We start from the raw sequence: 24,691 nt of genomic DNA, 5'->3' as shown, positions 1-24,691 counted from the left end.
CTGTACTTAGGTAGAAGAGAGGTTCATCTTAGCAAAAGCTCTTTCCTTAGCCCACCACCTAGTTCAGCACCAAATACAGGGACACTTGGTTTCTAGGGAAGGGCCAGAAAGCCAGCAGGAGCTCCGTGGGAGTTGAGCCAAGTGGAGAGGGTAAGCAGATTGCATGGTCAGAACGTCTAACTGGAAAATTATGTTTTTGTCTGCTCAGCTGATACTTGGAATGAGGGAACAAGTTGTGCATCTGCTTTCTTAAACTTAGGGTGAGCCAAAGTTTAAGGGCTTGGAGGAACGAAGTCTGGCTGAAGTTTGGTCAAGCCTAGTCAGCGGGGACTGGGGACTGTGATGTGCATTTGTCAGATCCCTGTTGTCTAGAACAGAACTTGTCTCCCTTGGAGATGGAACAGAATGTGAGGTTGTGAGGCTAGCCTCTTTAGGTTTGGCCTGATTGCTCTCGTGGGTGTGACAAGGGTAGTACTTTGCCACACATCGAATGGGTCTTTTAGTGACTTTGCACAGAATTTTGAAAGGACTTTCAGATTAGATTTTTAAAAAGCCTTTTGAGGCTAGAAATGTAAGTATTAAAGAACTCACCATCAGGTTTCAATTCTGGATAAGATTTGGATTAATTCCTGTATTTCAGATGTTTTCCAAATACTCTGGGATTTTGGGGCTTGCCAGGAAGTCACCATCCTTTATGTACCTGTGAAACTGGGAACTCTATGAGCCAGAAAGCAGGGCAGGTTTCCAAGGAAGCTCTGAACATAGCTGGTACACTCTGCTACGTGGAGCTCCTTTAAAGTCTGTGATCCCATGAGACTGAAGCTTCAGCCCATCTGGTGCTTCCAGTTTGGAGACAGACTGAGTGAACTTAGGGAGTAACTGTATTCAGGAGGAACTTTGGAACTGAGGAGATAGGCAAGAAGAAAAGGTAACTCTTAGATTACAAAGGATTAGACTGTTACCAGCAATGGAGAATTTAAGAAAAGAGAGAGAGGTATTACTTACATCCAGGAAGTAGGACATTAAAGCATCAGCAATATTTTAAACAAAACCCACAATCATCCTTTAACAGGCCATTCAGCTCTGTGTAATTAATTCTTGTTCTGCTGGGTCTGTGTGTTAGTTTCATGAACCCATCTATTTATCTACCTGCTTTTTGGAAATCCTGACTCAGTCTTTTTGTGTCATCTAAAGAGATGCCATTGGACACCTGTGCACAAGAGTCACCTGGCACAGTGACCTTTTTCAGTGTCAACTTTTTCTTTTGAAGATGAATATTTGCTGATTTGCAAGTGTGTCCCAGGAAGCATCAGAGTAAAATCACATGGTGTGACTTTAACTCTAATGAGTGGTTGCAACAAAAATAATGCAGTTGGCAAGGATGTATTGTGTGTAGTGGTTTTTGAAGCATGCATACCAAATTGGGTCCATCCAAAAAAGTTTTATTTAAGATGCCTGTAAGCAGACTGATAAACTTTATTTTAAAAGGGGAGTGGCTAGCGGATCTCTGTGAGTTCGAGGCCAGTCTGGTCTACAGAGCTAGTCCCAGGACAGGAACCAAAGCCACGGAGAAACCCTGTCTCGAAAAACCAAAAAAAAAAAAAAAAAAAAGGGGAGTGGCTAGTATATCCAATAAGTGAATATAGATGAATATAACATTTCCAGAGAAAAGGCTAAAGATATAATCCGCAGACATAGTGTTCTCAAAATACCAAGCAAACATAGAGTATGTCAAGAGCAAATAAACATTATCAATTAAAAGACTTAGTAAGTTTGGAATAAGCACTTCTTGTCCATACAGTAAAATATCTTTTTTTTTAAAATACTTATTTATTATGTATACAATATTCTGTATGTGTATATGCCCGCACACCAGAAGAGGGCACCAGATCTCATATTATAGGTGGTTGTGAGCCACCATGTGGTTGCTGGGAATTGAACTCAGGACCTTTGGAAGAGCAGGCAGTGCTCTTAACCACTGAGCCATCTCTCCAGCCCCTACAGTAAAATATCTTAAGTTAATGATGTGAGTTCTCAACTAAGAACCCTAGTCTACTTAGAAGTTACTGCATTCAAATTAAAGAAGTTAATTGCGACCAAGTTAACACTGAACCAAAAGTATAATAGGAATGGACTGCACTGTATTGTATTCTTGGAGACCAGAGCTCTGATAATAGAAACTCATCATTAATTTCTATCAGTTTTATACTTGTGTACATCTTTTGAAATAATTCAGTTAAATGTCTCCCCTATACTCTTATAATATATACTTTAACATAGAGAGGATAAACTTTCTTTTGATAGTGTCTACCAATAGAATTTTTAATGTTTGATCAGATAAACAAAATTATTGTTAACTTTGAACTTTTACATTTTAACAAAAAAAGATCTCGGGTCCTCTGAGAGTTTTAAAGGCAATACCTTAGACACTTCATTTAGGATTTGAGTTTGAAAGGGCAGAATGTTGTTAAGAGGACTGAATGTTTGGTAATATAGGTAGGATTATAGATCACATAGGAGGTGATACAATGGTAAAAAATAGTTATTAAATTAGGCTTTTGTTTGTCTTGTTTTTGTTTTTAAATAATCCAGAGCATAATAAAATCAACATTAAGCTGATAGGATAGAGAACCTATGCTTTGCAGAGGGATTATTGTAGTTATTTAGAAGGCAAAGCAAACCTTTTAGATCTGTTAATCTCATACCTTTAACTTAAGAATATTTATTAATTTTAACAGGGAACACCAAAATTTATTTTTATAAAGATTCCAAAGAAACTTGTATATAAACTTATTGGAACCTAGCTAATTTTGACTTGAACAACATTTTTTCTCATGAATAAATTAAAAACTTTTATAGCCATTTAGATTTTGTTATTATGTCGTACATTTCATTTCATAACAATGATCATTTGACTTTAGCACAAAACTGTTGTCTTTTCCCTTCACAAAATATAAGCCTTTGTATCTTGCATACAAAGTTGTCCTGTGTGTCATTTTGAATAGTCTCATTTACATATAAAATTATAGTTCATGTAATTGCAGCAACTAATGTTTTAAGAGAAAGCTACTTGGTAGATAATTGTGAAACTTGGACATCAGCTTTTCATAGTAGACCAATAGAACTTATGAATACACCTCTTTCACCTTTTTATAGCTGAATGTTTTTTGACAGCGCAACTCTGTCTCTCTCTGTGTTTCTCTCTTATTATAACTCTTTTTTTAGTGGTGTTGAGAGTCAAACTTGGGGCCTTATACATGCTCACTGAGCTGTATCCTGGCCCAGTACAGCGTTTCAGTGTGGCAAATTGAGTGTGGTGGCACAGTCCTTTAATCCCATCACCTGGGAAGCAGAGGCTGGTAGATTTCTAAGTTCCAGGCCAGACTGGTCTACAGAGTTCTAGGACATCCAGAGTGACACGGAAAAACCTTGTCTCAAACAGACAAACAAGCAAACACACCCAACCCCCCTTACATATTTAGCTTTTCTGGTATAAAAATAAGAGGCAAGAAACTACATAATGAAAAAATATGTTCAGTATTATAGTTTACTTAAAATAACCTTAGACAGATAATAAACATCCATGAACTAATGTAGCACAACTCTGAAGTTTAATAGTACTAAAGATTTTGGACGCTATCTTTACGTTGGGTTAGTGTATGATGCATGCGTGCATATGTGAGCACATGCAGTGTGCACATTTGGAGGCCAGATGTCAAAACGTTGTTTTTTGAGACAGGGTTTTGCACCGAACTTGGAGCTCATTGATTTAGCCATGCTGCATTGCTAGAGTTCCAGGGATCCACCTGCTTCTGCCTCCAGCACTGGGATTAGGTTGTACTACAATTCCCCTGTGTTTGTATGGGCTCTGGAGATGAGCACTCAGGTCTCATGCTTGTACAGCAAGCTCTTCACCAACTGACCTTTTTCCTGGCCTACATTGGTTTGTTACAATATATAATTTTTGTTAAAGTAGAGTTTGTCAGATTAATGACTCCTTTCAACTAAATGCAAATGCAGGTATAATGTTTGTTGATTTGGTCATCTAAACTTTAAAAGTTTAGCAAAATATATCTAAAGAAAATAAAGATTTATGCTAGTATATGTATATGATGAGTAGCTTAGAAGACATAGAATACATTAATTACTACTTGCAATGTTTTATTTTTCATCTCTTTCATGCTGGAAATTGAACCCAGAACCTTGTGGATATTGATGGGTATTGTGCTGAACCACATGCTTGTGTAAATTTTAGTAAACTAACAATATTTAATTCGTCTCTCGTCAGATGACCCAAATTCACTTTAACTCCCCCTTTTTGAGGCTGTCTGTGTAATCTAGATTTCCTTAGATTTGATTTGGAATCTAGGCTGGCCTAGAAATTTTTCTGTTTTAGCTTCCTGAGTGCTGGGATTACAGGTGTGAACCACCATGAATGGCCTTAACTTGGCTTTTTTTTTTTTTTAAACATTTGGGTTAGTTTCTATAAAAAATACTTTTAAAAGGCACATTTTGGATATCTCAGGAATGATGGACTGATGGGAGACCAGCTGTCTTATTGGCTGTCTCCAAATCTCATCTGAGTGTATAAGAACCTGTTTCTAGCTCAATTTCTGACTTCTGCATGAATCCCTTGGGGAGGATGGGCAGCCTCAGGTTTATGCAGGCCTATAGTGTTTGGGAGTTTGGAGATGAGGGGGAAGAATCTGTTAACATACAGGTCATTGAGCTTGAGGAGCTTGGGTTTTTGAAGAAAGGTACATGAAAGGATTTCAAGGAGGTTGAATGCAGAAGTAAGGAAGAGTGTGTTGGGGGGGGGGGTGCTGGAGGCTGTGCACCTAAGTGAGCCAGTAGGAGAAGATTGCAGGTTTTTAAGGACATTGAAGTTCTTCTCAATTATCTTTAGTAGAATTTTGCCATTTGTGAGGCATTGAGCTGGTTTGGTGTCTTGAGAGTACAGCATGTGGTCAGAGAAGAGGGAAGGCATCTGTTAAAGTTCCTTGTGAGGGTTTAAAGGGTCTAGGAAAGGGTGCTCCTTTGTGAAAAGCGAAGGAAATACCTTTGTGTTACCCCCTGTAGGAGGAAAGGGAAAATGGAAGAAAGACCCTAGAATACTTCTGTTAGTGTCAGAGACCACTTCAGTGCCCATAGGCAGAGGAACTGATTTCTTGGAAAGATCCGAAGCAATTCCTTATGCTACTCCAGCAGTTAAGAGGTGTGGAAAGAACTAGTTTAAGAGGTTTTGCTCAGGGTGTTGTCTCGGTTGTCGGGGTTAAGAGCATTTGTTGCTTTTGTAGAGGACCTAGTTTCAATTCCCGAAATCACACAACAGCTCATGTCCATCTGTGACACCAGTTCCAAGGGTCTGATGCCCTCTTCTGACCTCCTTGGGCACCAGGCATACACATGACATACAGTCTTGCATACAGACACATTTTAAAAAAAGTTGATCTCAGGAACACAGCCTAGCCACATCTCTAAACAGGAGAGACATTCAAATTATTCTCAGAGCACTGTCTTTGGGCTGGGGTTGTCACACTCCCATAGATGATCACCTTACAGGTGATGTCACCATCCAGATATTGAATGGAAGTAAATTCTAGGCAGGCCTAAGTAGAAAAAAGCCTAACAAAAGGTCATGTTTTGATAATAGGACCTTTAGGAATCTCACAAATATACGGAAAGACTCTTTAACAGGTAATGGTGACAGTGCTGTAGGGTTTTTGCTGGGGAGGTGTTTAGGTTAGTTGGGGTTAGCAGGTGTCAGAACTAGGTCAGTTTAGCAAATAACTTTTGGTGTGGTCTGCTGACTTCTGAATGATGATTAAGAGAGGATTTTCAGGGGCTATGCTGTGGTCAGTGGTAAACCCTTACCTAGAATCTAGACTGTATAACGCTTTTGTTCTGTCCTCAAAATTGGAGAGAGAGAGAGAGAGAGAGAGAGAGAAAAAGAAAGAAAGAAAGAAAGAAAGGAGGGCACAGAAGGGAAGGGGAGAGGAATCACATCTGTTGAAGCTGAGGGTGCTTAAGCCAAAGTTTAAGGGATGATAGAAGCCTGACTACATTTAAAGCCATTCCAATGGGTAGCTTCATGGATATTTATGACTCTTGGTTGGAACTTAAAGTTTTTTAGTAGATAAGTTTGTTTTTCTGGGCTGGGGATGTCTTCTAATGGCTTTTCACATGCTAGATAAGCACTCTACCCTAGAGCCTATCTACCTTGCATGGTAGATTTCTCCCTCCCCTTCTTTCCCCTTCCTTCCATTCCCTTCCCCTTCCTTTTCCTTCCCTCCCCTATTCATTTATTCATTTATCCATTTATTTATCCATCTGTTTATTTATTTTGTGTGTGCACATGTGAAATTCAGAGGAAACTTGGGAGGAATAGGTTTTCTTCTGCCACTATGGGGATTCTGGGAATTGAACTCAAGTCATCAGCCTTGTTGGCAGGCATCTTTACCTGCTGAGCTAGCTTCCCAGTCTCTAAATGAACTTTAGATTAGCTTTGAAAGGTGGAAGATTGCTTTTTGTTTTTGTTTTTGGCAAGACTGGGGTCTAGCCAGGACTTTGTGCATGCCATTTAAGTGCTCTGTCACTGAAATATATCCCTAGTCCTGGAAAATTGCCTTTAAATATTAGTAAACATATCTACCATATTACTGTGTGTAGTGAACTCAGCTAGGCACCAGGAATAAAGTATTTATAAGGCATATATATAGCTCTTATTTCCAAGGAGCTGAGATCCTAGTTGAGGTAGAAAATATACCTCAAAAAAGGTTAGTGTGGAGCTGGTGGGATTACTCACTGAGTAAAGGCACTTGTCCCCAAGCACGAAGACCTGCGTTTCATTCCCACAACTTATGCAGTAGGAAGAACTGACTTCTGAAACTTGTCATATGGCATTAAAGTAGTGGTATGTGCATGCACACACACACACACTCAAAAATAAAATAATAACAAAAAAGCTGGGTGTACTAGTATGTATCTATATTCCAGCCCCCTCTCCTCCAAATGACCATGTTTAAACAAGCAAACAAAAGCTAATACTAAGTGATAAAAGACTGTGGGCTCTACATTGTGGAGATTCAAAGAGGAAAGATGTAGATAAGATTTGAATCTAGCCTTGAAGGATTTAGATTTGCTCACTGGGAGAGAGGCGTGAGGGAGCGGGAAAGTGGGTACACTGGTGATGGATGACATGTGATGTGCTTCCAGTCTGTATGTTAAACTCTTTTTATGTGCAGAAGTGGTAAAAAATGAATTTGGAGTTCAGGGAGGAAGTTGAATAGTGGAAAACTGAGCTGTTGAGTCTTCATGTCTTATGCAAAGGGAATGAGAAAGCTTTTGAGTTGGGTGAAGCACAACCATATATTCCAATGTCGAGATCATTCACTGTTAGAGTAGTGTAGATGTGAGCTGATGAAGCCTAGGGCAACAGAGTGGTTCTAGAAATGAGAGGGCACATTTACAGAAATGGTAAAAAAAAGAGTTAATTACACGGTAATTGGCAGGGGAAAAAGGAGGCATGCATGCTCTCAGTAAGGTTAGGAGACCTGGGCTGGGGAGATGTGAGCACCTGAGTGTGGATCCCGGGCACCTGTAAAGCCAGGTGTGCTGTGACCCCAGCAGAGACCCTGTCTCAGAAAGACTTGTGATGTCCACCTTTGGTGTCCACATGTCTGCATGCCTGGGCTTGCGCAGCCACCCACACCTGCACACACTGACCTATACCACCCCCACCCCACGAAGAGTTGGAGCATCTTTGAAGAATTTTATGTAGGGAAAAGTAATGAGTTTTAAGTCAATGATAGGAAGATTGCAGCCCCCCTCCCCCACCCAAGAAAGGCCGCGGGAACAGAAGATGATGTTAAGTTAGGTTGAAGAGGACGGCTTAGAAAGTTATGTAGAGTTTCGTGATGATCAGGAGAATCTGGGAAGTTGTTTCATTCTCTTATTTGGGTACTAGAGGTCTCGGAATACTATGTATAAGAAGTAGGAGAATTGAAACAGACAGAATAATAGGTAGTATGGTTTGGAGAGAACATTCTACTGGTAGGACTATAGCGATTGCTGTAGAGAAGTAAAGAATAAGAACCAAGAAAAGGTTGTTAGTTAGGTTTTATTTAATCCTTGAAGATTGCAGGTTTAGTTGAGTAGTGTGTATGAGGTTGGTTAAAGACGTTAACAGAGTGGATGGTGGTGTGAGATGTAGTTAGGAGAGAGAAGTATTTTCTTCATAGTAAGCAAGGTTAGTGTTGGATACCTGAGCTTGCCACGAGCCTTTGAAGAGGTGGAGCAGCTGATGGAGCTAAGTTGCAGAAAGAGTGAACCTGAAATGTTGCTTGATCCTACAAAGAGAGGGCATTCTCCACCTTCTTCTGAGAACAGGGGAAATAGGTGTGTAGCCCTAGCTGGCCTACAGATGCTTATGGAGATCAGGCTGGCCTTAAACTTTCAGAGATCCACCTACTTCCTGTGCTGGGATTGATGGTGTGTGTGTCACACCAGGGCCCAGATAACTTTTTGAGAAGTATAAGTAAGATGTTAAAGATGTGACCCCTGCTTATATCCTATAACCCAGGGAGAATTTTGACTGTTTGAGACCATTCTGGTTTACAGAGCAAGACCTTGTTTCCATCAAAGCAGGGGTGGGGGGATGTCTGGCTTTTAATCCTTCTTCCTGAGACACTGTGTTTACAAGTTGATTTGAGAATGAAATTAAGTGGACCTTGAGAGCTTGTTTGGAGATTCTAGCAGGGAAGTGCAGCTACTCCTGTACCTTTGACTGAAGACTGGTCCTCCTTTATTTTGTGAATAAAAGTATTTTGTGCACTCTTTGACCGAGTGCACAGTTTTGGGAGGGAGGCACATGGAAGCAGTAAGCAAGGAAGGCAACACTCGCCTAGCCAGCCAGATCAGCCAAACCCACCCTGAAGATCAGTGGGGTAACAGATGCCCTCACATCCATTGAAGGATTAATGTGTGGGAATCTGTAGTGCAGAGGAGGTTCAGGAAGGAGTTTGGTAGGGATTTGATGAAGGAGAACAGATTCTTGAGCTCCTGCAAGTGTTTGCTAAAGAAATGTGACTGCTGTTTGAATTCTGCTTGAATTCTGTTTGAATGAAGTCAGGTAAACATTGTGGAGTGAGCACACGGTGTGTGTTGTGCATGCTGACAGGGAATGAGTGTGTGGAGTCTGTTGCATTTAGTGGATATAAACGGCATTACAGTTTTGTCTATTACTCAGCAGATATGGGTGGCGATGTTGTAGACCCTATTCATGCATCAGAAGAGTAACTGTACAGATGGACTTTTTGTTAATGTTCAGGTTAGTGTACAGTCCTTAGAAACCTGCAATCACAGGTAGAGCTGTTAACAGGTTATGTCCAGTCCCCAAAATGCTCACCCATAACTAGTGCTACAGAATTAAAGCTATTAGTTGGTTTCTGGTCTCCTCTAACTCCAGTGACATCCATAAAACTCATGAGACTTTAAATTACCAGAAAAGTTCTTTAGGTTTTTGTAGAGAAAACTGTTCAGTGGAAATATTAAAATTTGACAAGTCTCTTGTCACTTAATGCCATAAACAAGTTTAGTGTATATTTCTTTTATGAATGATAGAGCCATAAAGAAGATATCTGTTAACTATTACATTGTTTTTACTCTTGAATTGTAAGGGTTAAGTGTCCTGGGAATTTTTTTTTTTTTAGTTTTCTGCAGCCTTTGGCATTGAACCCTTCACTAATAGGAATGGTTTTTCTGATGCTTCTTTTTGGCTTATACTATAAAAAGCTGAATATAAAACTATTCAATAGTGACTATTGGGACTGGTTCATTAGTGTGATGTGTGCAAGTCTGCCATGAGTTCAGGGGAATCTAAAGTGTGTAGTAGTTACACAGTAAGAAGAAAGGACTCAGTTTATTTCTCAAGTGAAGTGGTTGCCCACAGGTGTTTGACGGAGAACCCTGGGTTTCAGTGTGGTTGGATCAGAAATTCATGTTATCTAACAGATTACTAGAACACTTGTTTGACCAGTGCAGCTCTAAACATGGGCTTAACCATTATATTTTTTTGTAGTTTTATGAGCCACTTATTTTTTCAAATTAGAGTAATATTTGTAATTTATAAAAGGGGGGTTACTTTTAGGGGTGGATAGTCAAGCTCAATTGATATTCTTGTACATGGACCCTGGTTCTGATTACTAATATTCACAGCCATCTGTAAGTCCAGTTCCAGGGAATATAACACCCTTTTCTGGCCTCTGTGGACACTAAGCATGCATGTGGTGAACAGATGTGTAGGCAGAGAGTGCACAGACACACACACACACACACACACACACACACACACACACACAAGCTTATTTTCAGATCATATAAATCTTTTCCTATTTACTGAAAACAAAACACTCATAAAATAAGAATAAATAATTTTTTTTAAATTTGTTTTTGTTTTTTGTTTTTTTTTTGAGACAGGGTTTCTCTAACAGTTCTGGCTGTCCTGGAACTCAGCTTTGTAGACCAAGCTGGCTTTGAATTCACATAAATACACCTGCCTCTGCTTTCTGAGTGCTGGTGTGAGCCACCACTGCCCAGCCAATAAATACTTTTGAAAAGAAAATTGTTAGTGTCGATAGTTTTTGGGTTGGACTTTGAACAGTTTTAGACCTTATGTAACTATGAAAGAATATCATGGATTATTGTGTTATATTATCATTCTTGTTGCCTTGTTTGTGGCCTTTGTTCTAGCTTCTAGATCATCACTTTCCTTTGCTGACACTACCCATATTTGTTCATTAAGTTTAAATGAACTAATGTTTATAAAGTGAAAAATTAGTATCTTATTAGCTGTATTTTACGTGCTCTGTGATCATATATGGCTGATGGGTACTCATTGTGCAGTGATGACTTCCCATTAACACAGGAAGCTCTGTAGGACAGTGGCACTCAGTTTTTAATTGCTGCTTGATACTAGGAAAGTAAATCAGAAACTTGGGATATATATTTAATAAAAAACCCCAGAATTTATACTATTACGGTCCTAGCAACTCAACTTTATCAAAGTTAAATGTTATTTCTCTATGGTAGGGTTTATGTTTAATTGTGATATTAGATCTAGTTAGAGATTATTAATATTGAACAGCATAAAAAGTTATAGTATTAGGTTCTGCTAGGCTGCTTATTTAGGTTGTATTAAGATACTGATATTGTATGTCAATAGATGTTGCTTTTTTAAAGCGTAAAATGTGGGAAGGTCTGATATGTACATACAGCTGTGAAGCTGTCTTCATAATCGAAATAAGTTTCCTTATACCCGTGTGGGAAATGCGACTCAGTGCTGAGTGCTTGCCTGGCATATTCACGTTCTGGGCTCAGTCCCTAGCACTGCAGAAAAACAATGGGGAACTTAACCCTTGTTTCCTGTTCTTTTCCACAGCTCACCTCAAGAAGATCATCCTTTTGTCAGATTAGATTAGTTGACATTTTCTATACGATTTCATAGATGAGCATCATGAAATAGTTTTCTTTTTAGTTTGGCATCTTTCTCCATGTTTTATTTAGAAATTAATTCATTTTTCATGTATAAATGATTTATTATTCTTTAGAAATGGTGGTTGACTTTGATTTTTGGAGACAGCTTCTTTTAGCTCATATTGACCTAAAAATCCCTAGGTAGTCAAGGAAAACTGAGCTCTGATTTTTCTGTCTCTTCATTTCTAGTGCTGGGACAGCAAATATGTACTACTGCTTCTTATTCTATTAATATATCACTGTTGTTGATTACATTTGGGGTGATTCTAATTTATGATATTACAAACAAATTTATTTGAACATTTATTTGTAAGTGTTTATATTGATATGTATTTATTTCTCCTTAGTAAATACTTAAGTGTGTAGTGGCTGGATCATATGGCCAGTTGTACATCTAGCCATTAATAAACTGTCAGCTGGGACTGAGGCAGTAGTTCATGGTGAAGTGCTTGCATGGCATACTGGAGGACCCTGGGTTTGATCACCAGCTCTGCAACCGGACAGCTAACCAAACACTTGCCAACTCTTTTCCTACTAGTAGAGCATGAATGTTTTAGTTACTCTTTTTTAGTATGTATAAGTTCTTAAATTGTGTCTGACAGACTCAATAAGAAAAGACACCTGGGTGGAACTTATTTCAATTCTCATTATGTTCTTTTTTAAAGTGCTAGAAAAACATTTTAAATGTGAAAAGATTTTAGCCAGTTCACTTTTGATTTACTTCCCATTTAAAGAAAAGTATGTTTTATTTATGTGTGTGGATGTGTGACTGTGTGAGTTTATGTGTACCACATGTGTAGTGTCTATAGACCCTGGAGCTGGAGTTACAGGTGGTTGTGAAACATTTGATGTGGGTGCTGGGATCGAAACCCAGGTCCTTTGCGAGAACAGCAGGCCTTCTACCTGCTGAACCACTCTCTAGCCTCTTTATTTCCCACTTTAATTTTGATAGTATTTGGTCACAGATGCTAATTTGAAACCCAATTTATAAGATTTGATATGTTTTCTTCTTTCTTGCTTATGTATTTTTCCTTTTGTTTCAGCGGCCCCTTTGTTGCTTTATGCAAACAGACGGGACTTGAGATTGGTTGATGCTACAAACGGCAAAGAGAATGCAACGATTGTAGTTGGAGGCTTGGAGGATGCAGCTGCGGTGGACTTTGTGTTTGGTCATGGCTTGATATACTGGAGTGATGTCAGCGAAGAAGCCATTAAGCGAACAGAATTTAACAAAACTGAGAGTGTACAGAATGTTGTCGTTTCTGGATTATTGTCCCCGGATGGGCTGGCATGTGATTGGCTTGGAGAAAAATTGTACTGGACAGATTCTGAAACTAATCGTATTGAAGTTTCTAATTTAGATGGATCTTTACGAAAAGTTTTATTTTGGCAAGAGTTGGATCAACCCAGAGCTATTGCCTTAGACCCATCAAACGGGTAAGTGTCTGTGTAATGTACAGAAGGCTCCAGTTTCTTTGTCTAGTCTTCTCCATTGGTAAACACTTCTCACTGCTAAAGGGTGGGGGAGCGGGAGAAATGGGACTCTGGTTTTGTTTTCAAGTAGACTTGACTATGGAAAGTTGGGTTTATTCTTAAATGACAATGTTTATCCACAGTTGGTGGGGGTGCAAATTAATAGAACCTTTGTGGAAATCAGTTTGGAGATCCCTCAAAAAATTAAAAATAGAATTACTGTGTAACCTCATGATTTCATTCCTGGGCACATGTCCAGAGAACTGTATACCCTAACATAGAGATATTTGCATGTCCATGGTTATTGCTGCTTTATTCACTACAGCAAAGTATTGGAATCAACCTCGTTGTCAGTCAAGAGATGAATGGATAATATTATGGACACTGTTCAGCTCTAAAGAAAAGTAAAATTTAAAATTTCCAGGAGAAGATATAGTGGGGAGGGCCTTGGACCTTCCCCAAAGCAATGTGCCTTACCCTCTCTGAGGATTGGAAGGGGTGGGGTGGGGTGGGTATGTGGAGGGAATGGGAGGAGGAGAGGGAGTGGGAACTTGGATTGGTATGTATAATGAAAAAAGATAGTTTGTTTTCTTTCTTTTAATATACTTTAATATATACATACATACATATAACACAAACACACACAAAAATTTCCAGAATTGGCCCTGCCCATTGCTGTAAGGGGTGAACTAGCCAGGGCAGTTCTGGAGAGCCCACCATAGTGGCAAAGACGGGGGAGCTGGCAGGCCAACAAACGCTGAAAGTACCCAGGCCCAGAGCCAGAATTATATATTGTCCAACCTCAACATCCAGCCCATCTGTGACCTGCTGAAACATGGGGGTAGGGAGTCGGGTGAGGGTGGGGTCAGCCCTGTAGACCCAGGACTATAGGGTCTCCATGACACAGGGCAGCAACCTGTTGTCTAGGAAGAGTCCCAGTGAGGGCTCCTTGTCGATGGTGCAGCAGAGACCACGGGCCTCAAACCAGAACAGTGATTCTTTTCAATAAACACCTGCATGTAAATTTATGTGCATAAAGGGGTTTACTGAGCAACTCACTGTTACACTGTGGCTTCCATGATGAGATTTTTCCTATTCTTGTCCGTCCATCCTTCTTTTCTTCCTTCCTTCTCTTAAATCTTATTTTGTTTATTTTGGTGTGGAGAGGGAGATGGGTGGGACCGGGAGGAATGATGTGAATGACACAAAGAATAATAAAAAAAATTTCAGGAAAATGGATGGACTTAGAATGTAAAATATTCAATGAGGGCTCATAATTTCAGAAAGAAAAAAACCTAGATGTTTTCTAACGTATGGGGAATCTACTCAAACACATACACACACACACACACACACACACACACACACACGAAGATACAGTATAACAGTAGGAAAGGGTAAATATTAGGGGATTAGGGAATGGACATGAGATATGAAAAAGGCTGTAAAGCTAATTGTTTTTCTAGTTCTAATGCGGTTGTGGATTTTTTTTTGTTTTTAATGGTGAATAAATCCATTAAGTGAATGTGTAAAATCTAATATGAAGCTTATGGCTTCAGAATTGATATTAAAACTGTACAGAAGTTCACTGAGATGTATAGACTTTGAGCCTGCTTGGTTTTGGTGTGTGAGTTTTATTTGCATTTTTTTATAATAAAGCTTATAAAATTAAGAAATACAAAAAACAACAATATAGGTTTGTTTCTTACAGAAGATATAGAACAACCATGTTTATAGTTCTTGTGGATTTTCTTTTTAAGGCATTAAGGGAGAAGGAAGACAGTATCTAATCACTTAAAATGAGATTTCAAAAAATATTCTTGATCATAGATTATCATATAACCAATTGTTTTGCAATAGTATCTTTTATATTAAGCTGTGAAATACTGCTTAATGTATCTGTGCTGAATAGAAAGAATAAATAATAACATATTTCTACTTAGCTAAACATGCATTTCATGTACTTGCAGTGATGGTGTTACTTCTGTTTTTTCCCCCTGTGCTAGACAAACCCGAGGCCTCACTGAGGCAAGGCAAGTGCTCTCTTCTTGAGCTACATCCCTGGAGTTGCAAAGGGTTATTTTCTAAAGAGAAACATAGCTCAAAACTGAAAATTCCATTTCGCAGAACATGAGCTCTGGGTCTGCACTGCTCTTCACGCACCATCTCAGTCCTGCTGTACAGTGTTGTACATTTTATTCCTTGTGTTGCTGTGGCTGAGTGTAGGTACCTATGTGAACATGAATCTGAAATGAATGGACTAAGATTTTGTTAAAATCCCAAGATAACTTCTGAATACTTTGAGTATTTTAATATGTTTCTTTGATTTTTTTTAAAAAAATGATATTAGAATGTTTTAGATATATTTGTAGATAGGAATAAATTAATTTTTTTATAATAAAGTAGAAGTTGGAGTAATCAGATAAAAGTTTGTATGGATTTTTTTTTTGATATCAGGCCTGATTTGCAGGCATAGAATAAAGGTAGTTCCATGTTGTAAACAAATGGAAAGTTTGTTTAACTGTAAAAGATGACAATACAATGAAATTTTAGGTTTGACTGTTCTCTATATATATATATATATATATATATATATATATACATACATACTTATATATAAAATATATACGATCTATAATTAAGGTATCATGAGTCTGGGGTTGCTCAGAGATTTGCCATGACCATAAATAAGTTTTAATAAGAGACTTTCTATTTAGGTACAGCACCCAAACCTGGCACCATGTTTACATACCTGAGAGTGCTTCCAAGACGCAGCCCCTTACCATATCAGTCCAGGGCTTATAAAGGCAAAACCCTAGAAGTTATAATTTTGGGTCTTGTGATTGTCTTTTTGATCAGAGTAAGCAAATTTGATTACAAAAGCAGAAATACAGTCTTAGGACCTTTTGTTTTGTAAGAACAGCAAATTTTACAAGGTCAGTCAACTTAAGAACAGTCTTCAACATCCAGGAAAATAGGGAACTGGATTGGCAGGGTATTCAGTATCTGGGGGAAAAAGGGAAGTAGGGTGATAGGGCACAGCCTGTATGAGCTAGGGTTTACATGCTAGAGGCACTTTCTTTTTCTTTTTGGTCTCAAACGTAATAATGCTAACCATCACAAAGGAGCAACTGTGGAAGTGAGATGGCCCTTTAAAATGCACACATTAGGGTGTGCAAAGGTGGAAGGGAGGGCTGTGTTCAGGATGTCAGTTCACCCAGCCACATGGATCAAGCTGGTGGGCGGGCTTGGTGCAAGTGCCATTAAGTGACACCATTACTCTAAGCTGGCTCCCTGGCTCTTAATGAAGCATCAGGAAGTGTGGATGTAGGAAAGGGTTGGGAATCAGAAGAGGGATTCTTAGAAGCTGTGTATGGTAAGCTGTTTAGTTAGAGACTTTGAGCATAGTCCTGAGGGGTGGAGCTGGTGTTTCGCTAACAGAGTTACTTAAGTCTGAGGGGTGGGATGTGTTTGTGACATTCCTGTTTTTGAAGATCACATTAGATTAGCTGCTTCTGCTGATCTTTAAGAAGAAGACTGGTAAAGAGCAACAGTTCTCTTTCCCTCTTATGTCCTCGTCCCCTCTCCCCCTTCTCCCTCAGTCAGGTCTTCTCAGAGTTTCAGAGAGTGCAGCTCAGGCTGGGGTGGCATGTCATCCTGCTTCAGCCTTCTGAGAGCTGGTGTTAGACATTCCTGTTTCCCCATTTCTTCCTTTTTTTTTCTTGACAAGCTTATTCCCAGTACAAGGGTGGTAACAGAGATTCACTGTTGAGTGTTAGTGTGTTTAGCTCTCTCCATTTGCTGCTTCCTTTGGGAAAAAAGGGAGTATAATTTAAGGATCTATCTTAAGGACAGAAACTTGGGAGAGATAACTTTTTTTTCCCATACATAACACACATTATATGTTATTATACATTATTATGTGTGTTATGTTGCAAGTATTTGAACATGAAAAGGGTAGTAGTAAAGGAATTAGAAGGGTCAGTGAGAGCTCTTATTGGGTTGATTACTCTAATCCATTTTTTTTTTTTTGAGAGGGAGTTTCTTTGTTGATGTGGGAAGGTCATTTGTCAATCTGTTGTTTCATTGGTTAGTCAATAAAGAAAACTGCTTGGCCTGATAGGACAGAAAATTAGATAGGCGGAGTAAACAGAATAGAATGCTGGGAAGAAGGGAAGTGAGGCAGATGCCATGCCTCTCCTTTCCAGGTCAGACATGATGAAGCTCCAGCCCAAGATGGACATACGTTAGAATCTTCCTGGTAAGCCACCACCTCGTGGTGCTACACAGATTATTAGATATGGGTTAGTCAAGATGTGAGAGTTAGCCAAGAAGAGGCTAGATATAATGGCCTAAGCAGTGTTTAAATGAATACAATTTGTGTGTTGTTATTTTCGGGTGTAAAACTAGCCAGGCGGCTGGGAGCCGGGCAGCGGGAACGCAGCCCGCAGCTCCTCACTACACTTTGTAGCTTTGGAACCTGTCCTGGAACTAGCTCTTGTGGACCAGGCTGGCCTCAAACTCACAGAGGCCTGCCTCTGCCTCTCCAGTGCTGGGATTAAAGGTGTGCACCACCACTGCCTGCCTAATTCATGGTGTTACAGCTTAAATACTATAATTCTGGTATCACCCTTGTTCATGTTTACATGGGGTTGTAATTGTGTGGTAGTACACTATGCATACACACAAACACACATGCTCAGCTCTTAAACAATTACGAGCTAATGATTTAGTGAGTGGAAATTATTATTTTCATTTCATTCCTTAAAGCAAATGAGCTTTTCTTCTGCTATAATAGGCTTGCTATATTACTAAAAAGTACACTAGAGGTTTTTGTTATCTTGCCTTTTCTGCATTAAATGTGAGCATTTGCCAATGACTCAACATATACATCATTGTAAGAATCAATAATAATGTACTTTGAAGGTAGAGATAGTTGTCATTTAGCTTCTAAATGTAATTTGGTGAAAATATACACATTCTTTTCCTTCAGCCCAAACACCTAGTGAAATTTTTTCATTATTTCTGATGTTTGTGGTTAATGGGGTGGGGGTGTAAGTTTACCTTTTCCTCTCCAACAGTTCTAAAAAAAAAAAAATCCCTTTACTTTTTGGGAAATTACTTTGACTCACATGGCTATTTAAAATGTAATTTATGGCTGATGAGATGGCTTATTGGTTAAAGGTACTTGTCACCAAACCTGATAACCTGAGTTTGAGTTCTAGGAGTCACACGGTACAAGGAAAACCAACTTCCACAAGCTGTCTTCTGACCCCACATATTTATGCACTTGTTTACATGTACACACAATAGCAATAAATATAATTAACATGCAATTGAGGCCAAATACAATTTAGCCAAATAGCATGTATTTGATAATTAATATGATAGGGAAATATTTACAAATTATAGTTTAAACTTATGAATTAAAAATATATCATGGGGCTGGAGAGATGGCTCAGAGTTTAAGAGTATTGACTACTCTTGGAGAGGTTGTGAGTTCAATTCCCAGGAACCACGTGGTGGCTCACTACCATCTGTAATGAGATCTGGCTCCCTCTTCTGGCATGATAGCAGAACATGGTATACACTATAAACAAACAACAAAAGAGCCCCCCTGAAACACCCCCCAGAACAGGTTTTAAAAAACCTTTTAGTATCTTTCTTGGTCTTAGATATGTGTCATGGGTTGTGCTTTTAGTGCAAAAGCAGTCACAAGTTGAGTTTACCCCTTGTCAAACAGAAGAGTTGATTTCCAGATTTATATTCTTTTTTTTTTTTTTTAAAGATTTATTATGTATACAACTTTCTGCCTCCATTTATACCCACACACCAGAGGAGGGCACCAGACCTCTTTACAGATGGTTTGGAGCCACCATGTGGTTGCTGGGAATTGAACTCAGGACCTCTGGAAGAGCATACAGTGCTCTTAACCACTGAGCCATCTCTCCAGCCCTCCATATTTATATTCTGGGGAAATATAAAGTTTACTTTTCAGATAAAGTGCATGAAAATGGTTCTGAGGAAAAAAAGTAGACTTTTTCAGAGTCCAGAATCCTGGGTTTCGAGATTCAAGAGTCAACTGCGCTCTCTGACATCACCATGTAAAAGGAAGGCAGTTGAATGACTGGTATTGTGGACACTGGGAACCAGTGCAGACATCTGTGTGCTTTGGGATGTATGCAGTTCTTTGTATTACCAGTTCACTTAGCCTAGACTGAAGGAAGATTTTTCTAAATTGGGCCTCTATTAGTCTGCCCCCCCCCCATTAATACTGACTGCTAGTGTAGAATTCAATCCAAGGAGTAAGAAAATATGTGTCTTATGAAAATGTTTCACAAAGCAATGTTGTCTTTTATTTTGGGTAGAGGACATTCCTGTACCACCCCTGTTCAGTTCCTCATTCTTATTCCCACGTTGCTATCCTGACCTTCATGATGCTGAGAACCTATGCTGAGAATTACTATGGTCAAGTCCCATAGTAATTCTAAGATCTTTTTTTCCCTTGATTTCAAATCACTAAATATTACTTGCAAGTAAAATGTTAGTGATTCAGCTTGAATCTATCCCGTGTGTGTGGAGCAAACTTGTGACCCCAATGGCACAGATTTTAAAGATATATTTTTAATATTCACTGTTAATATTTATATATTAATAACACTAAACGGTAACTTAAAATGCCTCCGTAAGCACTCAGGAGGTGGAGGTAGGAGGAACAGGAATTAGAGGAACGCCTGGGCGACATAGCAAGTTTAAGGCCAAACCTGAGCTTCATTTAGAAAGGCATATTATATCTTAAAAGGTCTGAGGGGCAGGGACAGAAAATAAGAGTGAATTAATGTATATACCTGATAGGTATACTATACTTAGAATTGTGGGGTTCTGCCCCTTTTTAAAACCTAAATGATTTTTTCATTTATGTATTTTAAAACTTATTCATTCTTTCACAATTTCATACCTGTACATATCATACTTTTATTATATCTTCTCCACCTTGCTTTCTTTCCTCTGTATCCCTGTCTCTCAAGCTCGTCCCACTTTCCTACACTGTTTTCCACCTTAAGTTCACGGTGTAGCTCAGGCTTGAGAGCCGCAGAGTAGTTGAGAAGGCTCTGGGCTATCAATGCCAAGTTTAGAACTGTTCTACAGAACAGATCTTTTAAACAATGATCCAACTGTTCTTATTGTATATCTTACACTGGGCCTTGCTTTTTCAGAGCTGTTTTGACTTTAAACCTATTCAAGTCCCCTCCTTACAGTTTCACTTGATATAAAATCAAAAGTACTTTAAAATGTAAAAGGAATTTTTTTATTTACAAAATGGAAAATGTAGCTAAGGGGTTTGTATTTATGGCTTCTGTTTTCTATTTTTTAATTAAATTATTATTTATTTGGAAGTGAGTTAACATTTTTATTAGAATATATGTAAAATAAGGGGTTATTATGATATCCTTATACATGTATAACATTTTGAAATTCTTCTTATTGCCTGTAAAACAACCCTTCCTTCCCCCCACTGCAACATACACACACACACACACACACACACACACACACACTGTTATCATCTACAAATTAAAAGTAGTATATTAGAAAAATTGTTAGTCTAGTCAGGAAATACTATTATAAGTTGTGAGTGCTCAGCTCCTGGGATATGAATCCAGGCCCTTGGGGGATAGTGGGTGAGTATGTATAGATGTTCTCAAATATTAAAATAGAGCATTTTCCCCCTGAAAATATCATACCCCTCATCCAGTTTTTCCTTATATAAAGTCCATAATTTTACCTTAAGTTAATGAATTTTAATTGTCTTTTTGTTTGTTGTCCTAGCTATGTAGCTCTGGCAGGCCTAGAACTCACTGTGAAGGCCAGTCTGGCCTCCAGCTCAGAGTTCTACTTGCCTCTGCCTCCCAAGTGAATTGTCTAATTTTTTTTTCTTTCCTTTTTTCGCCCACATATTTTAAGCTTACTTTTATTAAGGGAATATTGAAAGGGAACATTTGTGATACTAAATAACTTAATATAGCGTAATATTTTTTGGAACTTTGTTTTTTAGTAAAAGCTTTCTTTGTAGTATGACCTTTTGTTTTTTGTTTGCTTTTTTTGCTGCCAGTTTGTCAAATTAAAACTGGGGCTCCTGGAGTGCTAGGTAGGCACTCTACTCTGAGCTGCATTCCCATCCCATAGCTTATGCTTTAAATTTGCATTCCTAGTACAAAGAAGTACATTTTCTGGTGGTACAGAATAAGACATTTAATTCGGTTTGTTTGAGACAGGGTCACATTCTGTGGTCCAGACTATCTTCAGCTTCATGGTCCTGCTGGACTCATACTGTAGCACACGTTGTTCTCTCTTTTTTTTTTTTAAATTTTATTATTATTTTTTTTCTTTATTTTATTTTTTTAGTTGTTGCAAAAAAATTTCCCATTTCCCTCCCCCTTCTCACACACATCGCCCCTCCCCCTCCCCCCACTCTATCCCCCCTCCCTCTCGAGAATGAAGAACAGTCCAGATTCCCTGCCCTGCGGGAAGTCCAAGGGCCTCCCACTTCTATCCAGGACCAGGAAGGTGAGCATCCAAACAGGCTAGGCTCCCACAAAGCCAGTTCATGTATTAGGATCGAAACCTAGTGCCATTGTCCTTGGCTTCTCATCAGCCTTCATTGTCCACCACGTTCAGAAAGTCCGGTTTCATCCCATACTTATTCAGTCTCAGTCCCGCTGGCCTTGGTGAGCTCCCAATAGATCAGTTCCACTGTCACAGTGGGTGGGTGCACCCCTCGTGGTCCTGACTTCTTGCTCATGTTCTCCCTCCTTCTGCTCCTCATTTGCATCTTAAGAGCTTAGTCCAGTGCTCCAATTTGGGTCTCTGTCTCTATCTCGATCCATCGCCAGATGAAGGTTCTAAGGTGATATGCAAGATATTCATCAGTATGGCTATAGGATAGGGTCATTTCAGGTTCCTTCTCCTCAGTTGCTCAAGGTACTAGCTGGGGACATCTCCCTGGACACCTGCGAGCCCCTCTAGAGTCCAGTCTCTTGGCAACCCTAAGATGGCTTTCTTAATTAGGCTATATATTTCTCTGCTCCCATGTCCACCCTTCCTTTATCCCAGCCATCCCATTCCCCCAAGTTCCCTCCATTCTCTCTTTCTCACGTTTCTCACCCCATTTCCCCTTAGCCCCATGCCACCTCATCCCCAAGTTCCCAGGTTTTGCCCTGCAATCTTGTCTACTTCCCATATCCAGGCGGATGACTATATGTTTTTCTTTGGGTTCACCTTCTTATTTAGCTTTTCTAGGATCACAACTTATATGCTCAATGTCCTTTATTTATGGCTAGAAACCAATTATGAGTGAGTACATCCCATGTTCAGCTTTTTGGGACTGGGTTACCTCACTCAGGATAGTGTTTTCTATTTCCATCCATTTGCATGCAAAATTCACGAAGTCATTGTTTTTTACCGCTGAGTAGTACTCTAATATGTATATATTCCATACTTTCTTCATCCATTCTTCCATTGAAGGGCATCTAGGTTGTTTCCAGGTTCTGGCTATTACAAATAATGCTGCTATGAACATAGTTGAACAAATGCTTTTGTCATATGATAGGGCATCTCTTGGGTATATTCCCAAGAGTGGTATTACTGGATCTTGGGGTAGGTTGATCCTGAATTTCCTGAGAAATCACCACACTGATTTCCAAAGTGGTTGCACAAGTTTGCATTCCCACCAGCAATGGGTAAGTGTGCCCCTTACTCCACAACCTCTCCAGCAAAGGCTATCATTGGTGTTTTTGATTTTAGCCATTCTGACAAGTGTAAGATGGTATCTCAAAGTTGTTTTAATTTGCATTTCCCTGATCACCAAGGAGGATGAGCATGACCTTAAGTGTCTTTTGGACATTTGAATTTCTTCTGTTGAGAATTCTCTGTTCAGTTCCGTGCCCCATTTTTTAATTGGGTTAATTAGCATTTTAAAGTCTAGTTTCTTGAGTTCTTTATATATTTTGGAGTCTGTTGCAGGGTTGGTGAAGATCTTCTCCCAGTCAGTGGGTTGCCTTTTTGTCTTGGTGACAGTGTCCTTTGCTTTACAGAAGCTTCTCAGTTTCAGGAGGTCCCATTTATTCAAGGTTGTCCTTAATGTCTGTGCTGCTGGGGATATGTGTAGGAAGTGGTCTCCTGTGCCCATATGTTGTAGAGTACTTCCCACTTTCTCTTCTATCAGGTTCAGTGTGTTCAGCCTGATATTGAGGTCTTTAATCCATTTGGACTTGATTTTTGTGCATGGCGATAGATAGGGATCTATTTTCATTCTTCTACAGGTTGACAACCAGTTCTGCCAGCACCATTTGTTGAAGATGCTATCTTTCTTCCATTGAATACTTTTAGCTTCTTTATCAAAAATCAGGTGTTCATAGGTTTGTGGGATAAAATCTGGGTCTTCTACTCTATTCCATTGATTGACTTCTCTGTTTTTATGCCAATACCAAGCTGTTTTCAATACTGAAGCTCTGTAATAGAGTTTGAAGTCAGGGATGGTAATGCCTCCAGAAGTTCCTTTATTGTATAAGATTGTTTTGTCTATCCTGGTTTTTTGTTTTTCCATATAAAGTTGATTATTGTCCTCTCAAGATCTGTGAAGAATTTCGATGGGATTTTGATGGGGATTGCATTGAATCTATAAATTGCCCTTGGTAGAATTGCCATTTTTACTATGTTGATCCTCCCAATCCAAGAGCAAGGGAGATCCTTCCATTTTCTGGTATCCTCCTCAATTTCTTTCTTCAAGGACTTAAAGTTCTTGTCAAAAAGATCCTTCACATCCTTGGTTAGAGTTACCCCAAGATATTTTATGCTATTTGTGGCTATCGTGAAAGGTGATGCTTCTCTGATTTCCCTCTCTGCTTCCTTATTCTTTGTGTATAGGAGGGCAACTGATTTTTTGGAATTGATCTTGTATCCTGCCACGCTTCTAAAGGTGTTTATCAGCTGTAGGAGTTCTTTGCTGGAGTTTTTGGGGTCGCTCATGTACACTATCATATCATCTGCAAATAACGAAAGTTTAACTTCTTCCTTTCCCGTTCGAATCCTTTTGATCCCCTTATGTTGTCTTACTGCTATTGCTAGAACTTCAAGCACTATATTGAAAAGGTATGGAGAGAGTGGACAGCCTTGTCGTGTTCCTGATTTTAGTGGGATGGCTTTGAGTTTCTCTCCATTTAATTTGATGTTAGCTGTCGGCTTGCTATAAATGGCTTTTATTATAGTTAGGTATGACTCTTGTATCCCTACTCTCTCTAAGACCTTTATCATAAAGGGATGTTGAATTTTGTCAAATGCATTTTCAGCATCTAATGAAATGATCATATGGTTTTTTTCTTTCAGTTTATTTATATGATGGATTACATTGATAGATTTTCGTATGTTGAATCAGCCCTGCATCCCTGGGATGAAGCCTACTTGATCATAATGGATAATTTTTCTAATGTGTTCTTGGGTTCGGTTTGCCAGTATTTTATTGAGGATTTTTGCATCGATGTTCATGAGTGAGATTGGCCTGTAATTCTCTTTCTTGGTTGAGTCTTTGTGTGGTTTTGGTATCAGGGTAACTGTAGCTTCATAAAAGGAATTTGGTAAAGACCCTTCTGTTTCTATATTGTGAAATACATTAAGGAGTATAGGAATT

The 24,691-nt window shown here is 39.1% G+C and overlaps 1 protein-coding gene across 1 annotated transcript in view; it reads left to right on the top strand.

Moving 5' to 3' along the window:
- Lrp6 (LDL receptor related protein 6) overlaps positions 1-24,691 on the top strand; it is a 131,215-nt gene that overhangs the window by 9,920 nt on the left and 96,604 nt on the right. The window contains exon 2 of the mRNA XM_041632490.1: positions 12,576-12,969. Within this exon, the coding sequence (XP_041488424.1) occupies positions 12,576-12,969 (394 nt within the window). The remainder of the gene's footprint in view (positions 1-12,575; positions 12,970-24,691) is intronic.

Source organism: Microtus oregoni, unplaced genomic scaffold, assembly GCF_018167655.1.
Source record: "Microtus oregoni isolate MIOR12 unplaced genomic scaffold, Mior012 000002F_ref0000024, whole genome shotgun sequence".
In the NCBI taxonomy this organism is placed as follows: Eukaryota; Metazoa; Chordata; class Mammalia; order Rodentia; family Cricetidae; genus Microtus; species Microtus oregoni.
This window is presented reverse-complemented; position numbering and strand designations above follow the sequence as displayed.